At 48.1% G+C, this 20,866-nt stretch overlaps 1 protein-coding gene across 1 annotated transcript in view; it reads right to left on the bottom strand.

Annotated features, from left to right (window-relative positions):
• The window catches only part of LOC139240764 (glutamate receptor ionotropic, kainate 5-like), a 215,659-nt gene extending 195,270 nt beyond the window's left edge, over positions 1-20,389 (bottom strand). The window contains exons 1-3 of the mRNA XM_070869243.1: positions 20,344-20,389; positions 15,422-15,497; positions 14,947-15,080 (exon numbers count right to left, since the gene is read on the bottom strand). Of these exons, the coding sequence (XP_070725344.1) occupies positions 14,947-15,080; positions 15,422-15,497; positions 20,344-20,389 (256 nt within the window). The remainder of the gene's footprint in view (positions 1-14,946; positions 15,081-15,421; positions 15,498-20,343) is intronic.
• Between the last annotated feature and the right edge of the window lie 477 nt (positions 20,390-20,866).

Below are 20,866 nucleotides of genomic sequence, written 5' to 3'. Positions count from 1 at the left end.
TAATTGGGGAGTGAGGGTAAATGGGAGTAATTGTAGAGTGAGTGTACATGGGAGTAATTGGGGAGTGAGGGTAAATGGGGAGTAATTGGGTAGTGAGGGTACATAGGAAGTAATTGGGGAGTGAGGGTACATGGGAATAATTTGGGAGTGAGGGTACATGGGGAGTAATTGGGGACTGAGTCTACATCTGGAGTAATTGGAAAGTCATGGCACTTGGGGAGTAATTGTGAAGTGAGGGTACATGGGGAATAAATAGGGAGTGAAGGTACATGGGGAGTAATTGTAGAGTGATGGTACTTGGGAGTAATTGGGGACTGAGGGTACATAGGAAGTAATTGGTGAGTGAGTGTACATGGGGAGTAATTGGGGACTGAGGGTACATAGGAAGTAATTGGTGAGTAAGTGTACATAGCAAGTAATTGGGGAGTGAGAGTACATGGGAGTAATTAGGAGTGAGGGTACATGGGGAGTATTTGGGGACTGAGGGTACAACTGGAGTAATTGGCAAGTGAGGGTACATGGGCAGTAATTGGGGAGTGAGGGTACATAGGAAGTAATTGGGGAGTGAGGGTACATGGGGAGTAATTATAGAGCGAGGTTACATGGGGAGTATTTTGTGACTGAATGTACATCTGGAGTAATTGGGGAGTGAGGGTACATGGGAGTAATTGGGGAGTAAGGGTACAAAGGAAGTAATTAGTGAGTGAGTGTACACGGGGAGTAATTGATGAGTGAGGGTGCATAGAGAATATTTGTAGAGTGAGGGTACATGGGAATAATTGGGGAATGAGTGTACATCGGGAGTAATTGGGGAGTGAGGGTACATCAGAAGTAATTGGGGAGTGAAGGTAGATGGGTGGAACTGGGGAGTGGCGGTACATAGGAAGTAATTGGGGAGTGAAGGTACATGGGAGTAATTGGGGAGTGAGGGTACACGGAGAGTATTTGTAGAGTGAAGGTACATGGGAATAATTGGGGAATGAGGATACATGGGGAGTAAGTGGGGAGCGAGGTTACATAAGAAGTAATTGGAGAGTGAGGGTACATTGGGAGTAATTGTGGAGTGAGTGTACATGGGGAGTAATTGGTGAGTGAGGGTACATGGGGAGTAATTGTGGAGTGAGCGTACATGGGAGTAATTGGGGAGTGAGGGTACATGGGAGTAATTTCGGAGTCAGGGTACATGGGTAGTAATTGGGGAGTGAGGGTACATGGGGAGTAATTGTAGAGTGAGGGTACATCGGAGTAATAGGGAGTGAGGAACATGGGGAGTATTTGGGAACTGAGGGTACATCTGGAGTAATTGGAAAGTGAGGGCACTTGGGGAGTAATTGTGAAGTGAGGGGACATGGACATAATTGTGGAGTAAGGGTACATGGGGAGTATTTGCGGAATGAGGGTACATCTGGAGTAATTGTGAAGTGAGGGTACATGGGGAGTAATTGGGGAGTAAGGGTACATGTGAGTAATTGTAGAGTGAGTGTACATGGGAGTAATTGGGGAGTGAGGGTAAATGGGGAGTAATTGGGTAGTGAGGGTACATAGGAAGTAATTGGGGAGTGAGGGTACATTGGAGTAATTGTAGAGTGAGGGTACATGGGAGTAATTGGGTACTGAGGGTACATAGGAAGTAATTGGTGAGTGAGTGTACATGGGGAGTAATTGGGGAGTGAGGTACATAGGAAGTAATTGGTAAGTGAGTGTAAATGGGGAGTAATTGGGGAGTGAGGGTACTTCGGAAGTAATTGGGGAGTGAGGGTACATGGGAGTAATTAGGAGTGAGGGTACATGGGGAGTATTTGGGGACTGAGGGTACAACTGGAGTAATTGAGGAATGAGGGTACATGGGGAGTAATTGGGGAGTGAGGGTACATCGGGAGTAACTATAGAGTGAGGGTACATGGGAGTAATTGGGGAATGAGGGTACATGGGAGTAATTGGGGACTGAGGGGACATGGAGAATATTTGTAGAGTGATGGTACATGGGAATAATTGGGGAATGGGGGTGCATGGGAGTAATTGGGGACTGATGGTACATAGGAAGTAATTGGTGAGTGAGTGTACATGGGGAGCAATTGGGGAGTGAGGGTACAGCGGAAATAATTGGGGAATGAGTGTACATGGGGAGTAATTGAGGAGTGAGGGTACATGGAGAATATTTGTAGAGTGATGGTACATGGGAATAATTGGGGAATGAGGGTACATGGGGAGTAATTGCGGAGTGAGGGTATATAGGAAGTAATTGGGGAGTGAAGGTCCATGGGAGTAATTGGGGAGTGAGGGTTCATGGAGAGTATTTGTCGAGTGAAGGTACATGGGAGTAATTGGGGAATGATGATACATGGGGAGTAAGTGGGGAGCGAGGTTACATAGGAAGTAATTGGAGAGTGAGGGTACATTGGGAGTAATTGTGGAGTTAGTGTACATGGGGAGTAATTGCGGAGTGAGGGTACATGAGGAGCAATTGGGGAGTGAGGGTACATAGGAAGTAATTGGGGAGTGAGTGCACATGGGGAGTAATTGGGGAGTGAGGGTACATGGGGAGTATTTTGGGACTGAGGGTACATCTGGAGTAATTGTGGAGTGAGGGTACATGGCGAGTAATTGTAGTGTGAGGGTACATGCGAGTAATTGGGGAATGAGGGTACATGGGAGTAATTGTGAACTGAGGGTACATAGGAAGTAATTAGTGAGTGAGTGTACATGGTGAGTAATTGAGGAGCGAGGGTCCAGTGGAAATAATTGGGGAATGAGTGTACATGGGGAGTAATTGGGGAGTGAGGGTACATGGAGAATATTTGTAGAGTGAAGGTACATGGGAATAATTGGGGAATGAGGGTACATGGGTAGTAATTGCAGAGTGAGGGTATATAGGAAGTAATTGGGGAGTGAAGGTACATGGGAGTCATTGGGGAGTGAGGGTTCATGGAGATAATTTGAAGAGTGAAGGTAGATGGGAGGAATTGGGGTGTGTGGTTACATAGGAAATAATTGGGGAGTGAAGGTACATGGGAGTAATTGGGGAGTGAGGGTACACGGAGAGTATTTGTTGAGTGAAGGTACATGGGAGTAATTGGGGAATGAGGATACATGGGGATAAGTGGGGAGTGAGGTTACATAGGAAGTAATTGGAGAGTGAGGGTACATGGGGAGTAATTGTGGAGTGAGTGTACATGGGGAGTAATTGGGGAGTGAGGGTACATGAGGAGTAATTGCCGAGTGAAGGTACATTGGAGTAATTGTGGAATGAGGGTACATTGGAGTAATTGGGGATGGAGGGAACATAGGAAGTAATTGATGAGTGAGTGTACATGGGGAGCAATTGGGGAGTGAGGGTACATGGGAAGTAATTGGGGAGTGAGGGTACATAGGAAGTGATTGGGGAGTGAAGGTACATGGGAAGTAATTGGGGAGTGAGGGTACACGGAGAGTAATTGGGGAGTGAGGGTAGATAGGATGTAAGTGGTGAGTGAGGGTACATGGGGAGTAATTGGGGAGTGAGGGTACATGGAGAGTAATTGGGGCGTGAGGATACATGGGGCGTAATTATAGAGCGAGGATACATGGGAGTAATTGGGGAATGAGGGTACATTGGAGTAATTGGGGACGGAGGGAACATAGGAAGTAATTGATGAGTGAGTGTACAGGGGGATCAATTGGGGAGTGAGGGTACATAGGAAGTAATTGGGGAGTGAGTGCACATGGGGAGTAATTGGGGAGTGTGGGTACATGGGAAGTAATTGGGGTGTGAGGGTACATGGGAAGTATTTGGGGACTGAGGGTGCATCTGGAGTAATTGGGGAGTGAGGGTACATGGGAGTAACTGGGGACTAAGGGTACAAAGGAAGTAAGTGTACACGGGGAGTAATTGGTGAGTGAGGGTACAGGGAGAATATTTGTAGAGTGAAGGTACATGGGAGTAATTGGGGAGTGAGGGTACACGGAGAGTATTTGTAGAGTGAAGGTACATGGGAGTAATTGGGGAGTGAGGATACATGGGGAGTAATTGGGGAGCGAGGTTACATAGGATGTAATTGGAGAGTGAGGTTACGTGAGAAGTAATTGGGGAGTGAGGGTACGTGGGAGTAATTTCGGACTCAGGGTACATGGGGAGTAATTGGGGAGTGAGGGTACATGGGGAGTAATTGTAGAGTGAGGGTACATCGGAGTAATTGGTGAGTGAGGGAGCATGGGGAGTATTTGGGAACTGAGGCTCCATCTGGAGTAATTGGAAAGTGAGGGCACTTGGGGAGTAATTGTGAAGTGAGGGTACATGGACATAATTGGGGAGTGAGGGTGCATGGGGAGTATTTGCGGATTGAGGGTACATCTGGAGTCATTGGAAAGTGAGAGCACTTGGGGAGTAATTGTGAAGTGAGGGTACATGGGGAGTAATTGGGGAGTGAGGGTACATGGGGAGTAATTGGAGAGTGAGGGTACATGTGAGTAATTGGGGAATGAGGGGACATGAGAGTAATTGGGGACTGAGGGTACATAGAAAGTAATTAAGGAGTGAGGGTACATGGGGAGTAATTGTAGAGTGAGGGTACATCGGAGTAATAGGGAGTGAGGAACATGGGGAGTATTTGGGAACTGAGGGTACATCTGGAGTAATTGGAAAGTGAGAGCACTTGGGGAGTAATTGTGAAGTGAGGGGACATGGACATAATTGGGGAGTAAGGGTACATGGGGAGTATTTGCGGAATGAGGGTACATCTGGAGTAATTGTGAAGTGAGGGTACATGGGGAGTAATTGGAGAGTAAGGTACATGTGAGTAATTGTAGAGTGAGTGTACATGGGAGTAATTGGGGAGTGAGGGTAAATGGGGAGTAATTGGGTAGTGAGGGTACATAGGAAGTAATTGGGGAGTGAGGGTACATTGGAGTAATTGTAGAGTGAGGGTACATGGGAGTAATTGGGGGCTGAGGGTACATAGGAAGTAATTGGTGAGTGATTGTACACGGGGAGTAATTGGGGAGTGAGGTACATAGGAAGTAATTGGTAAGTGAGTGTACATGGGGAGTAATTGGGGAGTGAGGGTACATCGGAAGTAATTGGGGAGTGAGGGTACATGGGAGTAATTAGGAGTGAGGGTACATGGGGAGTATTTGGGGACTGAGGGTACAACTGGAGTAATTGAGGAATGAGGGTACATGGGGAGTAATTGGGGAGTGAGGGTACATCGGGAGTAACTATAGAGTGAGGGTACATGGGAGTAATTGGGGAATGAGGGTACATGGGAGTAATTGGGGACTGAGGGGACATGGAGAATATTTGTAGAGTGATGGTACATGGGAATAATTGGGGAATGGGGGTGCATGGGAGTAATTGGGGACTGATGGTACATAGGAAGTAATTGGTGAGTGAGTGTACATGGGGAGCAATTGGGGAGTGAGGGTACAGCGGAAATAATTGGGGAATGAGTGTACATGGGGAGTAATTGAGGAGTGAGGGTACATGGAGAATATTTGTAGAGTGATGGTACATGGGAATAATTGGGGAATGAGGGTACATGGGGAGTAATTGCGGAGTGAGGGTATATAGGAAGTAATTGGGGAGTGAAGGTCCATGGGAGTAATTGCGGAGTGAGGGTATATAGGAAGTAATTGGGGAGTGAAGGTACATGGGAGTAATTGGGGAATGATGATACATGGGGAGTAAGTGGGGAGCGAGGTTACATAGGAAGTAATTGGAGAGTGAGGGTACATTGGGAGTAATTGTGGAGTTAGTGTACATGGGGAGTAATTGCGGAGTGAGGGTACATGAGGAGCAATTGGGGAGTGAGGGTACATAGGAAGTAATTGGGGAGTGAGTGCACATGGGGAGTAATTGGGGAGTGAGGGTACATGGGGAGTATTTTGGGACTGAGGGTACATCTGGAGTAATTGTGGAGTGAGGGTACATGGCGAGTAATTGTAGTGTGAGGGTACATGCGAGTAATTGGGGAATGAGGGTACATGGGAGTAATTGTGAACTGAGGGTACATAGGAAGTAATTAGTGAGTGAGTGTACATGGTGAGTAATTGAGGAGCGAGGGTCCAGTGGAAATAATTGGGGAATGAGTGTACATGGGGAGTAATTGGGGAGTGAGGGTACATGGAGAATATTTGTAGAGTGAAGGTACATGGGAATAATTGGGGAATGAGGGTACATGGGGAGTAATTGCAGAGTGAGGGTATATAGGAAGTAATTGGGGAGTGAAGGTACATGGGAGTCATTGGGGAGTGAGGGTTCATGGAGATAATTTGAAGAGTGAAGGTCGATGGGAGGAATTGGGGTGTGTGGTTACATAGGAAATAATTGGGGAGTGAAGGTACATGGGAGTAATTGGGGAGTGAGGGTACACGGAGAGTATTTGTTGAGTGAAGGTACATGGGAGTAATTGGGGAATGAGGATACATGGGGATAAGTGGGGAGTGAGGTTACATTGGAAGTAATTGGAGAGTGAGGGTACATGGGGAGTAATTGTGGAGTGAGTGTACATGGGGAGTAATTGGGGAGTGAGGGTACATGAGGAGTAATTGCCGAGTGAGGGTACATTGGAGTAATTGTGGAATGAGGGTACATTGGAGTAATTGGGGATGGAGGGAACATAGGAAGTAATTGATGAGTGAGTGTACATGGGGAGCAATTGAGGAGTGAGGGTACATGGGAAGTAATTGGGGAGTGAGGGTACATAGGAAGTGATTGGGGAGTGAAGGTACATGGGAAGTAATTGGGGAGTGAGGGTACACGGAGAGTAATTGGGGAGTGAGGGTACATAGGATGTAAGTGGTGAGTGAGGGTACATGGGGAGTAATTGGGGCGTGAGGATACATGGGGCGTAATTATAGAGCGAGGATACATGGGAGTAATTGGGGAATGAGGGTACATTGGAGTAATTGGGGACGGAGGGAACATAGGAAGTAATTGATGAGTGAGTGTACAGGGGGATCAATTGGGGAGTGAGGGTACATAGGAAGTAATTGGGGAGTGAGTGCACATGGGGAGTAATTGGGGAGTGTGGGTACATGGGAAGTAATTGGGGTGTGAGGGTACATGGGAAGTATTTGGGGACTGAGGGTGCATCTGGAGTAATTGGGGAGTGAGGGTACATGGGAGTAACTGGGGACTAAGGGTACAAAGGAAGTAAGTGTACACGGGGAGTAATTGGTGAGTGAGGGTACACGGAGATTATTTGTAGAGTGAAGGTACATGGGAGTAATTGGGGAATGAGGATATATGGGGAGTAATTGGGGAGCGAGGTTACATAGGATGTAATTGGAGAGTGAGGTTACGTGAGGAGTAATTGCAGAGTGAGGGTACATGGGAGTAATTGGGGAATGAGGGTACATGGGGAGTAAGTGGGGAGTGAGGGTACATGGGGAATAATTGTGGAGTGAGCGTACATGGGAGTAATTGGGGAGTGAGGGTACACGGAGAGTATTTGTAGAGTGAAGGTACATGGGAGTAATTGGGGAATGAGGATACATGGGGAGTAATTGGGGAGCGAGGTTACACAGGATGTAATTGGAGAGTGAGGTTACGTGAGGAGTAATTGCAGAGTGAGGGTACATGGGAGTAATTGGGGAATGAGGGTACATGGGGAGTAAGTGGGGAGTGAGGGTACATGGGGATAATTGTGGAGTGAGCGTACATGGGAGTAATTGGGGAGCGAGGGTACATAGGAAGTAATTGGGGAGTGAGGGTACGTGGGAGTAATTTCGGACTCAGGGTACATGGGGAGTAATTGGGGAGTGAGGGTACATGGGGAGTAATTGTAGAGTGAGGGTACATCGGAGTAATTGGTGAGTGAGGGAGCATGGGGAGTATTTGGGAACTGAGGCTCCATCTGGAGTAATTGGAAAGTGAGGGCACTTGGGGAGTAATTGTGAAGTGAGGGTACATGGACATAATTGGGGAGTGAGGGTGCATGGGGAGTATTTGCGGATTGAGGGTACATCTGGAGTCATTGGAAAGTGAGAGCACTTGGGGAGTAATTGTGAAGTGAGGGTACATGGGGAGTAATTGGGGAATGAGGGGACATGAGAGTAATTGGGGACTGAGGGTACATAGAAAGTAATTAATGAGTGAGTGTACATGGGGAGTAATTGAGGAGTGAGTGTACATCGGAAATAATTGGGGAGTGAGTGTGCATGGGGAGAAATTGGGGATTGTGGGAACATGGAGAGTATTTGTAGAGTGAAGGTACACGGGAATAATTGGGGAATGAGGGTACATGGGGAGTAATTGGGGAGTGAGGGTATATAGGAAGTAATTGGGAAGTGAAAGTACATGGGAGTAATTGGGGCGTGAGGGCACATGGAGAGTATTTGTAGAGTGAAGGTAGATGGGAATAATTAACGATTGAGCGTACATAGGAAGTAATTGGGGAGTGAAGGTACATGGGAGTAATTGTGGAGTGAGGGTACACGGAGAGTATTTGTAGAGTGAAGGTACAAGGGAGTAATTGGGGAGTGAGGGTACATGGGAATAATTGGGGAGTGAGGGTACATGGGGAGTATTTGGGGACTGAGCATATACCTTTAGTAATTGGAAAGTGAGGGCACTTGGGTAGTAATTGTGAAGTGAGGGTACATGGGGAATAATTGGGGAGTGAGGGTACATGGGGATTAATTGTAGAGTGAGGGTACATGGGAGTAATTGGGGTGTGAGGGTACATGGGGAGTAATTGTTGAGTGAGGGTACATTGGAAGTAATTGGTGAGTGAGTGTACATGGGGAGTAATTGGGGAGTGAGGGTACATGGGGAGTAATTGTAGAGTGAGGGTACATGGGAGTAATTGGGGAGTGAGGGTACATTGGAAGTAATTGGGGAATGAGTGTACATGGGGAGTAATTGTGGAGTGAGGGTACATGGGGACTAATTGGGGAGTGAGGGTACATGGGAATAATTTGGGAGTGAAGGTACACGGAGAGTATTTGTAGAGTGAAGGTAGATGTGAGTAATTGGGGCATGAGGGTACATGGGGAGTAATTGGGGACTGAGGGTACATAGGAGATAATTGGGGAGTGAGGGTACATGGGAATAATTGGGGAGTGAGGGTACACGGAGAGTATTTGTAAAGTGAAGGTACATGGGAGTAATTGGGGAATGAGAGTACATGGGGAGTAAGTGGGGAGTGAGGGTACATGGGGAGTAATGGAGGTGCGAGGGTACTTGGGGTGTAAGTGGGGAGTGAGTGTACATGGGGAGTAATTGCAGAGTGAGTGTACATGGGAGTAATTGGGGAATGAGGGTGCACGGGGAGTAATTGGGGAGTGAGGGTACATAAGAAGTAATTGGGGAGTGAGTGTACATGGGGAGAAGGGTACATGGGAGTAATTGGGGAGTGCGCGTACATAGGAAGTAATTGGGGAGTGAGGGTACATGGGGAGTAATTGGGGAGTGAGGGTACATGGGGAGTAATTGGGTAGAGAGTGTACATGGGAGTAATTGGGGAGTGAGGGTACATCGGAAATAATTGGGAAGTGAGGGTACATGGGAGTAATTGGGGAGAGAGTGTACATGGGAGTAATTGGGGAGTGAGGGTATATAGGAAGTCATTGGGGAGTGAGGGTACATGGGCAGTAATTGGGGAGTGTGGGTACATGGGGAGTAATTGGAGAGTGAGGGTACATGGTAGTAATTGGGGATTGAGGGTACATGGGGATTAATTGGGGAGTGAGGGTACATGGGGAGTAATTGGGGAGTGAGGGTACATGGGGAGTAATTGTTGAGTGAAGCTGAATGGGCATAATTTGGGAGTGAGGGTACATGGGGAGTAATTGGGGAGTGAGGGTACATGGGCAGTAATTGGGGAGTGTGGGTACATGGGGAGTAATTGGAGAGTGAGGGTACATGGTAGTAATTGGGGATTGAGGGTACATGGGGATTAATTGGGGAGTGAGGGTACATGGGGTGTAATTGGGGAGTGAGGGTACATGGGGAGTAATTGTTGAGTGAAGCTGAATGGGCATAATTTGGGAGTGAGGGTACATGGGGAGTAAATGGGGAGTGAGGGTACATGGGAGGGTATTGGGGAGTGATAGTACATGGGAATAATTGGGGAGTGAGGGTACACGTAGAGTATTTGTAGAGTGAAAGTACATGGGAGTAATTGGGGAATGAGGGTACATGGGGAGTAAGTGGGGAGTGAGTGTACATGGAGAGTAATTGCAGAGTGAGGGTACATGGGAGTAATTGGGGAATGAGGGTGCATGGGGAGTAATTGGAGAGTGAGGGTACATGAGAAGTAATTGGGGAGTGAGTGTACAAGTGGAGTAATTGGAGAGAGAGGGTACATGGGAGTAATTTGGGGAGTGAGGGTACATGGGAGTAATTGGGGAGTGAGGGTACAGCGGATGTAATTGGGGAATGAGTGTACATGGCGAGTAATTGGTGAGTGATGGTACATGGGGAGTAATTGTGGAGAGAGTGTACATGGGAGTAATTGAGAAGTGAGGGTACATGGGAGTAATTGGGGAGTGATGGTACATAGGAAATAATTGGGAAGTGAGGGTACATGGGGAGTAATTGGGGAGAGAGGGTACATGGGAGTAATTGAGAAGTGAGGGTGCATGGGAGTAATTGGGGAGTGAGGCTACATCGGAAGTAATTGGGGAGTGAGGGTACATGGGCAGTAATTGGGGAGTGTGGGTACATGGGGAGTAATTGGAGAGTGAGCGTACATAGGTGTAATTGGGGAAAGAGGGTACATGGGAGTAATTGGGGAGTGAGGGTATATGGGAGTAATTGGAGCGTGAGGGTACATGGGAGTAATTGAGGAATGAGGGTACATGGGAAGTAATTGGGGAGTGAGGGTACATAGGAAGTGATTGGGGAGTGAAGGTACATGGGAAGTAATTGGGGAGTGAGGGTACACGGAGAGTAATTGGGGAGTGAGGGTACATAGGATGTAAGTGGTGAGTGAGGGTACATGGGGAGTAATTGGGGCGTGAGGATACATGGGGCGTAATTATAGAGCGAGGATACATGGGAGTAATTGGGGAATGAGGGTACATTGGAGTAATTGGGGACGGAGGGAACATAGGAAGTAATTGATGAGTGAGTGTACAGGGGGATCAATTGGGGAGTGAGGGTACATAGGAAGTAATTGGGGAGTGAGTGCACATGGGGAGTAATTGGGGAGTGTGGGTACATGGGAGTAACTGGGGACTAAGGGTACAAAGGAAGTAAGTGTACACGGGGAGTAATTGGTGAGTGAGGGTACAGGGATAATATTTGTAGAGTGAAGGTACATGGGAGTAATTGGGGAGTGAGGGTACACGGAGATTATTTGTAGAGTGAAGGTACATGGGAGTAATTGGGGAATGAGGATACATGGGAGTAATTGGGGAGCGAGGTTACATAGGATGTAATTGGAGAGTGAGGTTACGTGAGGAGTAATTGCAGAGTGAGGGTACATGGGAGTAATTGGGGAATGAGGGTACATGGGGAGTAAGTGGGGAGTGAGGGTACATGGGGATAATTGTGGAGTGAGCGTACATGGGAGTAATTGGGGAGCGAGGGTACATAGGAAGTAATTGGGGAGTGAGGGTACGTGGGAGTAATTTCGGACTCAGGGTACATGGGGAGTAATTGGGGAGTGAGGGTACATGGGGAGTAATTGTAGAGTGAGGGTACATCGGAGTAATTGGTGAGTGAGGGAGCATGGGGAGTATTTGGGAACTGAGGCTCCATCTGGAGTAATTGGAAAGTGAGGGCACTTGGGGAGTAATTGTGAAGTGAGGGTACATGGACATAATTGGGGAGTGAGGGTGCATGGGGAGTATTTGCGGATTGAGGGTACATCTGGAGTCATTGGAAAGTGAGAGCACTTGGGGAGTAATTGTGAAGTGAGGGTACATGGGGAGTAATTGGGGAGTGAGGGTACATGTGGAGTAATTGGAGAGTGAGGGTACATGTGAGTAATTGGGGAATGAGGGGACATGAGAGTAATTGGGGACTGAGGGTACATAGAAAGTAATTAATGAGTGAGTGTACATGGGGAGTAATTGAGGAGTGAGTGTACATCGGAAGTAATTGGGGAGTGAGTGTGCATGGGGAGAAATTGCGGATTGTGGGAACATGGAGAGTATTTGTAGAGTGAAGGTACACGGGAATAATTGGGGAATGAGGGTACATGGGGAGTAATTGGGGAGTGAGGGTATATAGGAAGTAATTGGGAAGTGACAGTACATGGGAGTAATTGGGGCGTGAGGGCACATCGAGAGTATTTGTAGAGTGAAGGTAGATGGGAGTAATTAGGGATTGAGCGTACATAGGAAGTAATTGGGGAGTGAAGGTACATGGGAGTAATTGGGGAGTGAGGGTACACGGAGAGTATTTGTAGAGTGAAGGTACATGGGAGTAATTGGGGAGTGAGGGTACATGGGAATAATTGGGGAGTGAGGGTACATGGGGAGTATTTGGGGACTGAGCATATACCTTTAGTAATTGGAAAGTGAGGGCACTTGGGTAGTAATTGTGAAGTGAGGGTACATGGGGAATAATTGGGGAGTGAGGGTACATGGGGATTAATTGTAGAGTGAGGGTACATGGGAGTAATTGGGGTGTGAGGGTACATGGGGAGTAATTGTTGAGTGAGGGTACATTGGAAGTAATTGGTGAGTGAGTGTACATGGGGAGTAATTGGGGAGTGAGGGTACATGGGGAGTAATTGTAGAGTGAGGGTACATGGGAGTAATTGGGGAGTGAGGGTACATTGGAAGTAATTGGGGAATGAGTGTACATGGGGAGTAATTGTGGAGTGAGGGTACATGGGGACTAATTGGGGAGTGAGGGTACATGGGAATAATTTGGGAGTGAAGGTACACGGAGAGTATTTGTAGAGTGAAGGTAGATTTGAGTAATTGGGGCATGAGGGTACATGGGGAGTAATTGGGGACTGAGGGTACATAGGAGATAATTGGGGAGTGAGGGTACATGGGAATAATTGGGGAGTGAGGGTACACGGAGAGTATTTGTAAAGTGAAGGTACATGGGAGTAATTGGGGAATGAGGGTACATGGGGAGTAACTGGGGAGTGAGGGTACATGGGGAGTAATGGAGGTGCGAGGGTACTTGGGGTGTAAGTGGGGAGTGAGTGTACATGGGGAGTAATTGCAGAGTGAGTGTACATGGGAGTAATTGGGGAATGAGGGTGCAGGGGGAGTAATTGGGGAGTGAGGGTACATAAGAAGTAATTGGGGAGTGAGTGTACATGGGGAGAAGGGTACATGGGAGTAATTGTGGAGTGCGCGTACATAGGAAGTAATTGGGGAGTGAGGGTACATGGGGAGTAATTGGGGAGTGAGGGTACATGGGGAGTAATTGGGTAGAGAGTGTACATGGGAGTAATTGGGGAATGAGGGTACATCGGAAATAATTGGGAAGTGAGGGTACATGGGAGTAATTGGGGAGAGAGTGTACATGGGAGTAATTGGGGAGTGAGGGTATATAGGAAGTCATTGGGTAGTGAGGGTACATGGGCAGTAATTGGGGAGTGTGGGTACATGGGGAGTAATTGGAGAGTGAGGGTACATGGTAGTAATTGGGGATTGAGGGTACATGGGGATTAATTGGGGAGTGAGGGTACATGGGGAGTAATTGGGGAGTGAGGGTACATGGGGAGTAATTGTTGAGTGAAGCTGAATGGGCATAATTTGGGAGTGAGGGTACATGGGGAGTAATTGGGGAGTGAGGGTACATGGGCAGTAATTGGGGAGTGTGGGTACATGGGGAGTAATTGGAGAGTGAGGGTACATGGTAGTAATTGGGGATTGAGGGTACATGGGGATTAATTGGGGAGTGAGGGTACATGGGGTGTAATTGGGGAGTGAGGGTACATGGGGAGTAATTGTTGAGTGAAGCTGAATGGGCATAATTTGGGAGTGAGGGTACATGGGGAGTAAATGGGGAGTGAGGGTACATGGGAGGGTATTGGGGAGTGATAGTACATGGGAATAATTGGGGAGTGAGGGTACACGTAGAGTATTTGTAGAGTGAAAGTACATGGGAGTAATTGGGGAATGAGGGTACATGGGGAGTAAGTGGGGAGTGAGTGTACATGGAGAGTAATTGCAGAGTGAGGGTACATGGGAGTAATTGGGGAATGAGGGTGCATGGGGAGTAATTGGAGAGTGAGGGTACATGAGAAGTAATTGGGGAGTGAGTGTACAAGTGGAGTAATTGGAGAGAGAGGGTACATGGGAGTAATTTGGGGAGTGAGGGTACATGGGAGTAATTGGGGAGTGAGGGTACAGCGGATGTAATTGGGGAATGAGTGTACATGGCGAGTAATTGGTGAGTGATGGTACATGGGGAGTAATTGTGGAGAGAGTGTACATGGGAGTAATTGAGAAGTGAGGGTACATGGGAGTAATTGGGGAGTGATGGTACATAGGAAATAATTGGGAAGTGAGGGTACATGGGGAGTAATTGGGGAGAGAGGGTACATGGGAGTAATTGAGAAGTGAGGGTGCATGGGAGTAATTGGGGAGTGAGGCTACATCGGAAGTAATTGGGGAGTGAGGGTACATGGGCAGTAATTGGGGAGTGTGGGTACATGGGGAGTAATTGGAGAGTGAGCGTACATAGGTGTAATTGGGGAAAGAGGGTACATGGGAGTAATTGGGGAGTGAGGGTATATGGGAGTAATTGGAGCGTGAGGGTACATGGGAGTAATTGAGGAATGAGGGTACATGGGCAGTAATTGGGGAGTGTGGGTACATGGGGAGTAATTGGGGAGTGAGTGTACATGGGAAATAATTGGGGAGTGATTGTGCATGGAGTGTAATTGGAGAGTGAGGATACATGGGGAGTAATTGGAGAATGAGGGTACATGGGGAGTTAATAAGGAGCGATGGTACATGGGGTGTAATTGGGGAGTGAGTCTACATGGGGAGTAAGTAAAGACGATGGTACATGAGGAGTAATTGGAGAATGAGGGTGGTTTCACGGACCCATGCGCAGTGTTGACAAGACCTGACGGCTTCTCTTCGTGAACATCAGTAACAGAAGCAGCAGGACTGGCAGAAGCTGCATCTTCCTCCCCTCCTCATGGAAATTGCTTGGTTCACAGCCCCACGATGCCCACCTGCAACACACAGAGAAAAAAACAACGGTATCAGTCACTCAGCTTCCAGCTGCAACACGCGTGCTCCCACCACCCCAACTCCCACCGCGAACGTCTCCTCACCCAACTCCCACCCCACCGCAACCCCCTCCGAGGTTGTTTGCCCTTTCAACCCTTCCCAGTTGCAGTGAGGCAGCACCAAGAATGCATTTAGAGCAGGCCATTCGGTCCGTCGAGCCCAATGCTGCACTTGGTCGCTCTGTGCAGCTGCTCAAATTCATGTTCAACCTCCAAAGGTTAAGAGTCTGGGGGAAATTGGAGCATATCAGCGATTTATGCATCTCGCATTGCTAAACTCTTGCCAACCATATTTCATTGACAGCAAGGGAACAGGCCCCCGATCGTCAAACAAGAGCAAAATACTGCAGATGCTGGAATCTGAAATAAAAACAGAAAATGCTGAAATAAAAACAGAAAATGATGAAAATCTCAGCGTGCCAGGAAGCATCTGTGGAGAGAGAAACAGGGTTAACGTTTCGGGTCGATGACCCTTCGTCAGAACTGGCGAAGGTTAGAAATGAACAGATTCTGTCGGAGCACTGAAAGGGGGAGGGGAGGAAAGATCAAAAGGGAAGGTCTGTGATGTGGGAAGGCAGGAGAGATTGGAGAGACAAAAGGGATAATGGGCTGACTTGGGATTGTAATGGCAGAAGTTAGAAAATGGTGAGTCTAGATAGGGTGTGAATGGCTGAATCATCACCGCTGCCATGGTAAACAGAGAGAGAAAATACATGAGATCGGGGGATGGGGAAGGGGGTTAAAACAAATTAAGGAGGAAAGAGAGCAAAATATGGGCAGATGTTATGGTCTGAAATTGTTGAACTCGATGTTGAGTCCGGAAGGCTGCAAAGTGCCGAAACGAAAGATGAGATGCTGTTCCTCGAGCTTGCGTTGAACTTCATTAAAACAGCATTAGAAGCCGAGGACGGAGAGGTCGGAGTGGGAGTGGAGTGGGGAATTAAAGTGACAGGTGATCTGTCGAGTAATCGGTCCATTGATACTTCGAGATAGGATGGTTGTATGGGGCAGGATCAGGACTGATGGGATAGAGGGATCAGTACAGATAAAGTGGATGGACCAAGGAGAGAGCTGAGCTCCAGAGCCCTGGGAGAGTTCACAGCGACGAGGTGGAAAGTGGGACAAAGCTTGCTCAGACTGCCTTTGGGATTGGTCCGAGCTGTGATAGAGGACCTTACGCTCACTCGTTGGTCAAGTGGTCTTAACTCATCCTGCACTCCCTTTGTAAGGGAGTTGATTTGATATAACATTTATAGTCTGGACTGTGTCCATTCTCAATCAACTATTCTCCAAAATTCACCAATAAACCTGCCTTTACAGATTGAAAGAAAGTCTTGCATTTTATAGTGCCTTTCATGACCTCAGGACGTCCCGTCGTGTTATACAGCCAATGAGGTACTTTTGTCGTGTAGTCTTCAGGCTGACAGCCTGTTTTTCTCTGAACTCTCCCCACACCCACCACCCCCCCAACCCCTCAATGGCCTTTCAAAGGTCAGGTACCCAAAACTACACATCATCCTTCAGATCCTGGAATGAAACAACACAGATGGAGGCCATTCGACCCATGGTGCCAGAGTCAGATGTAACACATCTTCAGTGCGCCAGCGCAGCCTTTGGCCGCATGAGGAAGCGAGTATTCGAAGATCAAGCACTCAAATGCCACCAAGCTGGTGGCATTTCTCCACCTCAAATCGCTGGAGAAACGCCACCAGCAATGCCTCCGCAAGATCCTGCAAATCCACTGGGAGGAAGACGCACCAACATCAGTGTTCTCGATCAGGCCAACATCCCCAGCATCGAAGCACTGACCACACTTGACCAGTTCTGTTGGGCGGGCCACATCGTCCGCATGCCTGACACGAAACTCCCAAAGCAAGCGCTCTGCTCGGAACTCCGACACGGCAAGCGAGCCCCAGGTGGGCAGAGGAAATGTTTCAAGGACACCCTCAAAGCCTCCTTGATAAAATGTAACATTCCCACCAACACCTGGGAGTCCCTGGCCAAAGACTGCACTAAGTGGAGGAAGTGTCTCTGGGAGGGCGCTGAGCACCTCGAGTCTCGTCGCCGAGAGCATGCAGAAACCAAGCGCAGACAGCGGAAGGAGCATGCGGCAAACCAGACTCCCCACCCACCCTTTCCTTCAATGGCTGTCTGTCCCACCTGTGACAGAGACTGTAATTCCCATATTGGACTGTTGTCACCCAAGAACTCACTTTTAGAGTGGATTCCGAGGGACTGCCTATGATGATGATGATGATTCCATAGAGTCAGAGAGTTTACAACACAGAGGAAGGCCAGTTGCCCCATTACTCCATGCAGGTGCTAGCTCTTTAATAGTTCCTTGCAGTTAAGCATTCCCTGGTCAAATAGCTCTCTTCGGGAAAATATTTATTTCACCTTGTCCGATGCTTTGACTGAAAGGTCTTCCAATCCTTTCTTAATTCTGCTGCTAGATTGTAGTACATTTACCTCAAATAAACTCGCTGGCCATCCCAAGTTCTTCCATTTCATTGGTCCAACCTTCCTAGGTGCTATGGTCAACATTGCAATAATTATCAGGAGTCTCAGTGCCAACAGTAAGCTACGTGATGTAACGAGAGATCACATTTTCCCTCTGTACTAAATCTCTTTCTTCTGTGCACACTTCCTCTTCCCAAAACCTTACTTCCTGCTCGCACAGGAAGTGTGAGGGAAACATGACATCCTTTCCACATCACAAATTCCACTGTCCCCGTTTCTAATGGAGATTTCCTATGTCAACATGTCACGGTCTAATTAGACCCTCCTGCCAGTGTTGCCGCTTAGGGTGTTGGAGAAGCATTCAGTCAAAGCATCTGACAAGGTGAAAGAAACATCGAAGAATTGGGGAGGGGCAGAATCCAAATTTGGCTGAGAGTTAAGTGAGTAAATTATTTGCATTGAGTTTTGGCCGAGTCTTGACACAGGACTCCTTTCTAACCCAATAGGTCATAAGCAGGACAATGGAGGATTCGTGACTGGATCAACCTGTATCGAACCCTGGTTAGACCAATGTAGCATGTTGCATTGTGGTCGCCATATTATAAAAAGGATATAGAGGCACTGGAGAAAGTGCAAACATTTTTTTACAAGAATGATACCAAAGATGCGAGGTCATACCTACCAGGAACAGAAGAACATAAGAAATAGGAGCAGGAGTAGGCCATACGGCCCCTCGAGCCTGCTCCACGATTTAATACGATCATGGCTGATCCGATCATGAACTCAGGTCCATCATCATCATAACAGTCCCTCGGAATAGAAACATAGAAACATAGAAAATAGGTGCAGGAGTAGGCCAATCGGCCCTTCTAGCCTGCACCGCCATTCAATGAGTTCATGGCTGAACATGCAACTTCAGTACCCCATTCCTGCTTTCTCGCCATACCCCTTGATCCCCCTAGTAGTAAGGACTTCAACTAACTCCCTTTTGAATATATTTAGTGAATTGGCCTCAACAACTTTCTGTGGTAGAGATTTCCACAGGTTCACCACTCTCTGGGTGAAGACGTTTCTCCTCATCTCGGTCCTAAATGGCTTACCCCTTATCCTATTCTACCACAGAAAGTTGTTGAGGCCAATTCACTAAATATATTCAAAAAGGAGTTAGATGAAGTCCTTACTACTAGGGGAATCAAGGGGTATGGTGAGAAAGCAGGAATGGGGTACTGAAGTTGCATGTTCAGCCATGAACTCATTGAATGGCGGTGCAGGCTAGAAGGGCCGAATGGCCTACTCCTGCACCTATTTTCTATGTTTCTTCTATGTTTCTATCCTTAGACTGTGACCCCTGGTTCTGGACTTCCCCAACATTGGGAACATTCTTCCTGCATCTAACCTGTCTCAACCCGTCCGAATTTTAAACGTTTCTATGAGGTTCCGTCTCATTCTTCTGAACTCCAGTGAATACAAGCCCAGTTGATCCAGTCTTTCTTGATAGGTCAGTCCCACCATCCCAGGAATCAGTCTGGTGAACCTTCACTGCACTCCCTCAATAGCAAGAATGTCCTTCCTCAAGTTAGGAGAACAAAACTGTACACAATACTCCAGGTGTGGCCTCACAACTGTAGCAACACCTCCCTGCCCCTGTACTCAAATCCCCTCGCTATGAAGGCCAGCATGCCATATGCTTTCTTAACCGCCAGCTGTACCTGCATGCTAACCTTCAATGACTGATGTACCATGACACCCAGGTCTCGTTGCACCTTCCCTTTTCCTAATCTGTCACCATTCAGATAATAGTCTGTCTCTCTGTTTTTACCACCAAAGTGGATAACCTCACATTTATCCACATTATACTTCATCTGCCATGCATTTGCCCACTCACCTAACCTATCCAAGTCACTATGCAGCCTCATAGCATCCTCCTCGCAGCTCACACTGCCACCCAACTTAGTGTCATCCGCAAATTTGGAGATACCACATTTAATCCCCTCGTCTAAATCGAGGAAGACTTGCTTCCACTCTAAAAATGAGTGCTCAGGTGGCTGAACAGTCCAATACGAGAACTACAGTCCCTGTCACAGGTGGGACAGACAGTGGTTGAGAGAAAGGGTGGGTGGGACTGGTTTGCCACACGCTCCTTCCACTGCCTGCGCTTGTTTTCTGCATGCTCTCCGCGATAAGACTCGAGGTGCTCAGTGCCCTCCCGGATGCACTTCCTCCACTTAGGGTGGTCTTTGGCCAGGGACTCCCAGGTGTCGGTGGGGATGTTGCATGGTATCAAGGAGGCTTCAGGTCCACTTCTCTGCCCCCTGCCCAGAACCCCTTATTCCCTTATCGGCTAAGAAACTGTCTATCTTTGCCTTAAATCTACTCAATGACCCAGCTTCCACAACTCTCTGAGGCAGCGAATTCCACAGAGTCACAACCTGCTGAGGATGAAGAGACTGGCAGGGGTGGGCAAAATTGCCCAGCGCCCAATTTGGGGCAGTAACCTTTTGGGGGCCGGGACATTTAGCGCCGGGCGTAGAAGTCCCGCCCCCACCGCAGAATTGCCTTTACCACCCCTCAAGGCAAGCGGGGCGCAATGTCACACGTTCCACTTCCTCTGGGCGAGGTAACCAGGGTGCTACTGGGGCACTGACGCGTTTCAACACCCCGCCTCTTCGATTAAATCGGAGGGCCGCTGCGCACTCTGCAAGGCCTCTGACGGCCTCCACTGGGCCAGCACCCAACCACGGAGTACCTGGGGGCTGTGCGCTGGTGGCCCAGACCCCGCCAGCGTCCGCCATCGTCGAACTGAACTGAGAGTCAACCGACAAAAAAAGATGGTGGCCCGGGGCGCTGGGGCCCTCCCCTTTAATGAGCGCCCCGAGAGTGCATGACCCGCGGGGCGGTGAAGGGTCGGCGCGCTAACAATGGGGCGCTGCCATGGCAACGCCTCCGCTATCTCCCAGACAATTTCCCGGGAAGTGGTAGCGCCCTCCCTTCCCCTGAGTGCAACCTGTCCCCCGGAGGGGCTAACCGGACTATAAATAGGGGCAATCTCACACCTTTGGAAAAGAGAAGGATGAGGGGTGACCTAATAGACGTTTTTAAAATTATGAAAAGTTTCGATAGAGTGGATACAGAGAGAATGTTTCCACTTGTGGGGAAGAGCATAACTAGAGGCCATCAATATAAGATAGTCACCAAGAAATCCAATGGGGAATTCAGGAGAAACATCTTTACCCAGAGAGTGGTGAGAATGTGGAACTCGCTATGACAGG

This window comes from Pristiophorus japonicus, chromosome X (assembly GCF_044704955.1).
Source record: "Pristiophorus japonicus isolate sPriJap1 chromosome X, sPriJap1.hap1, whole genome shotgun sequence".
Classification (NCBI taxonomy): Eukaryota; Metazoa; Chordata; class Chondrichthyes; family Pristiophoridae; genus Pristiophorus; species Pristiophorus japonicus.
This window is presented reverse-complemented; position numbering and strand designations above follow the sequence as displayed.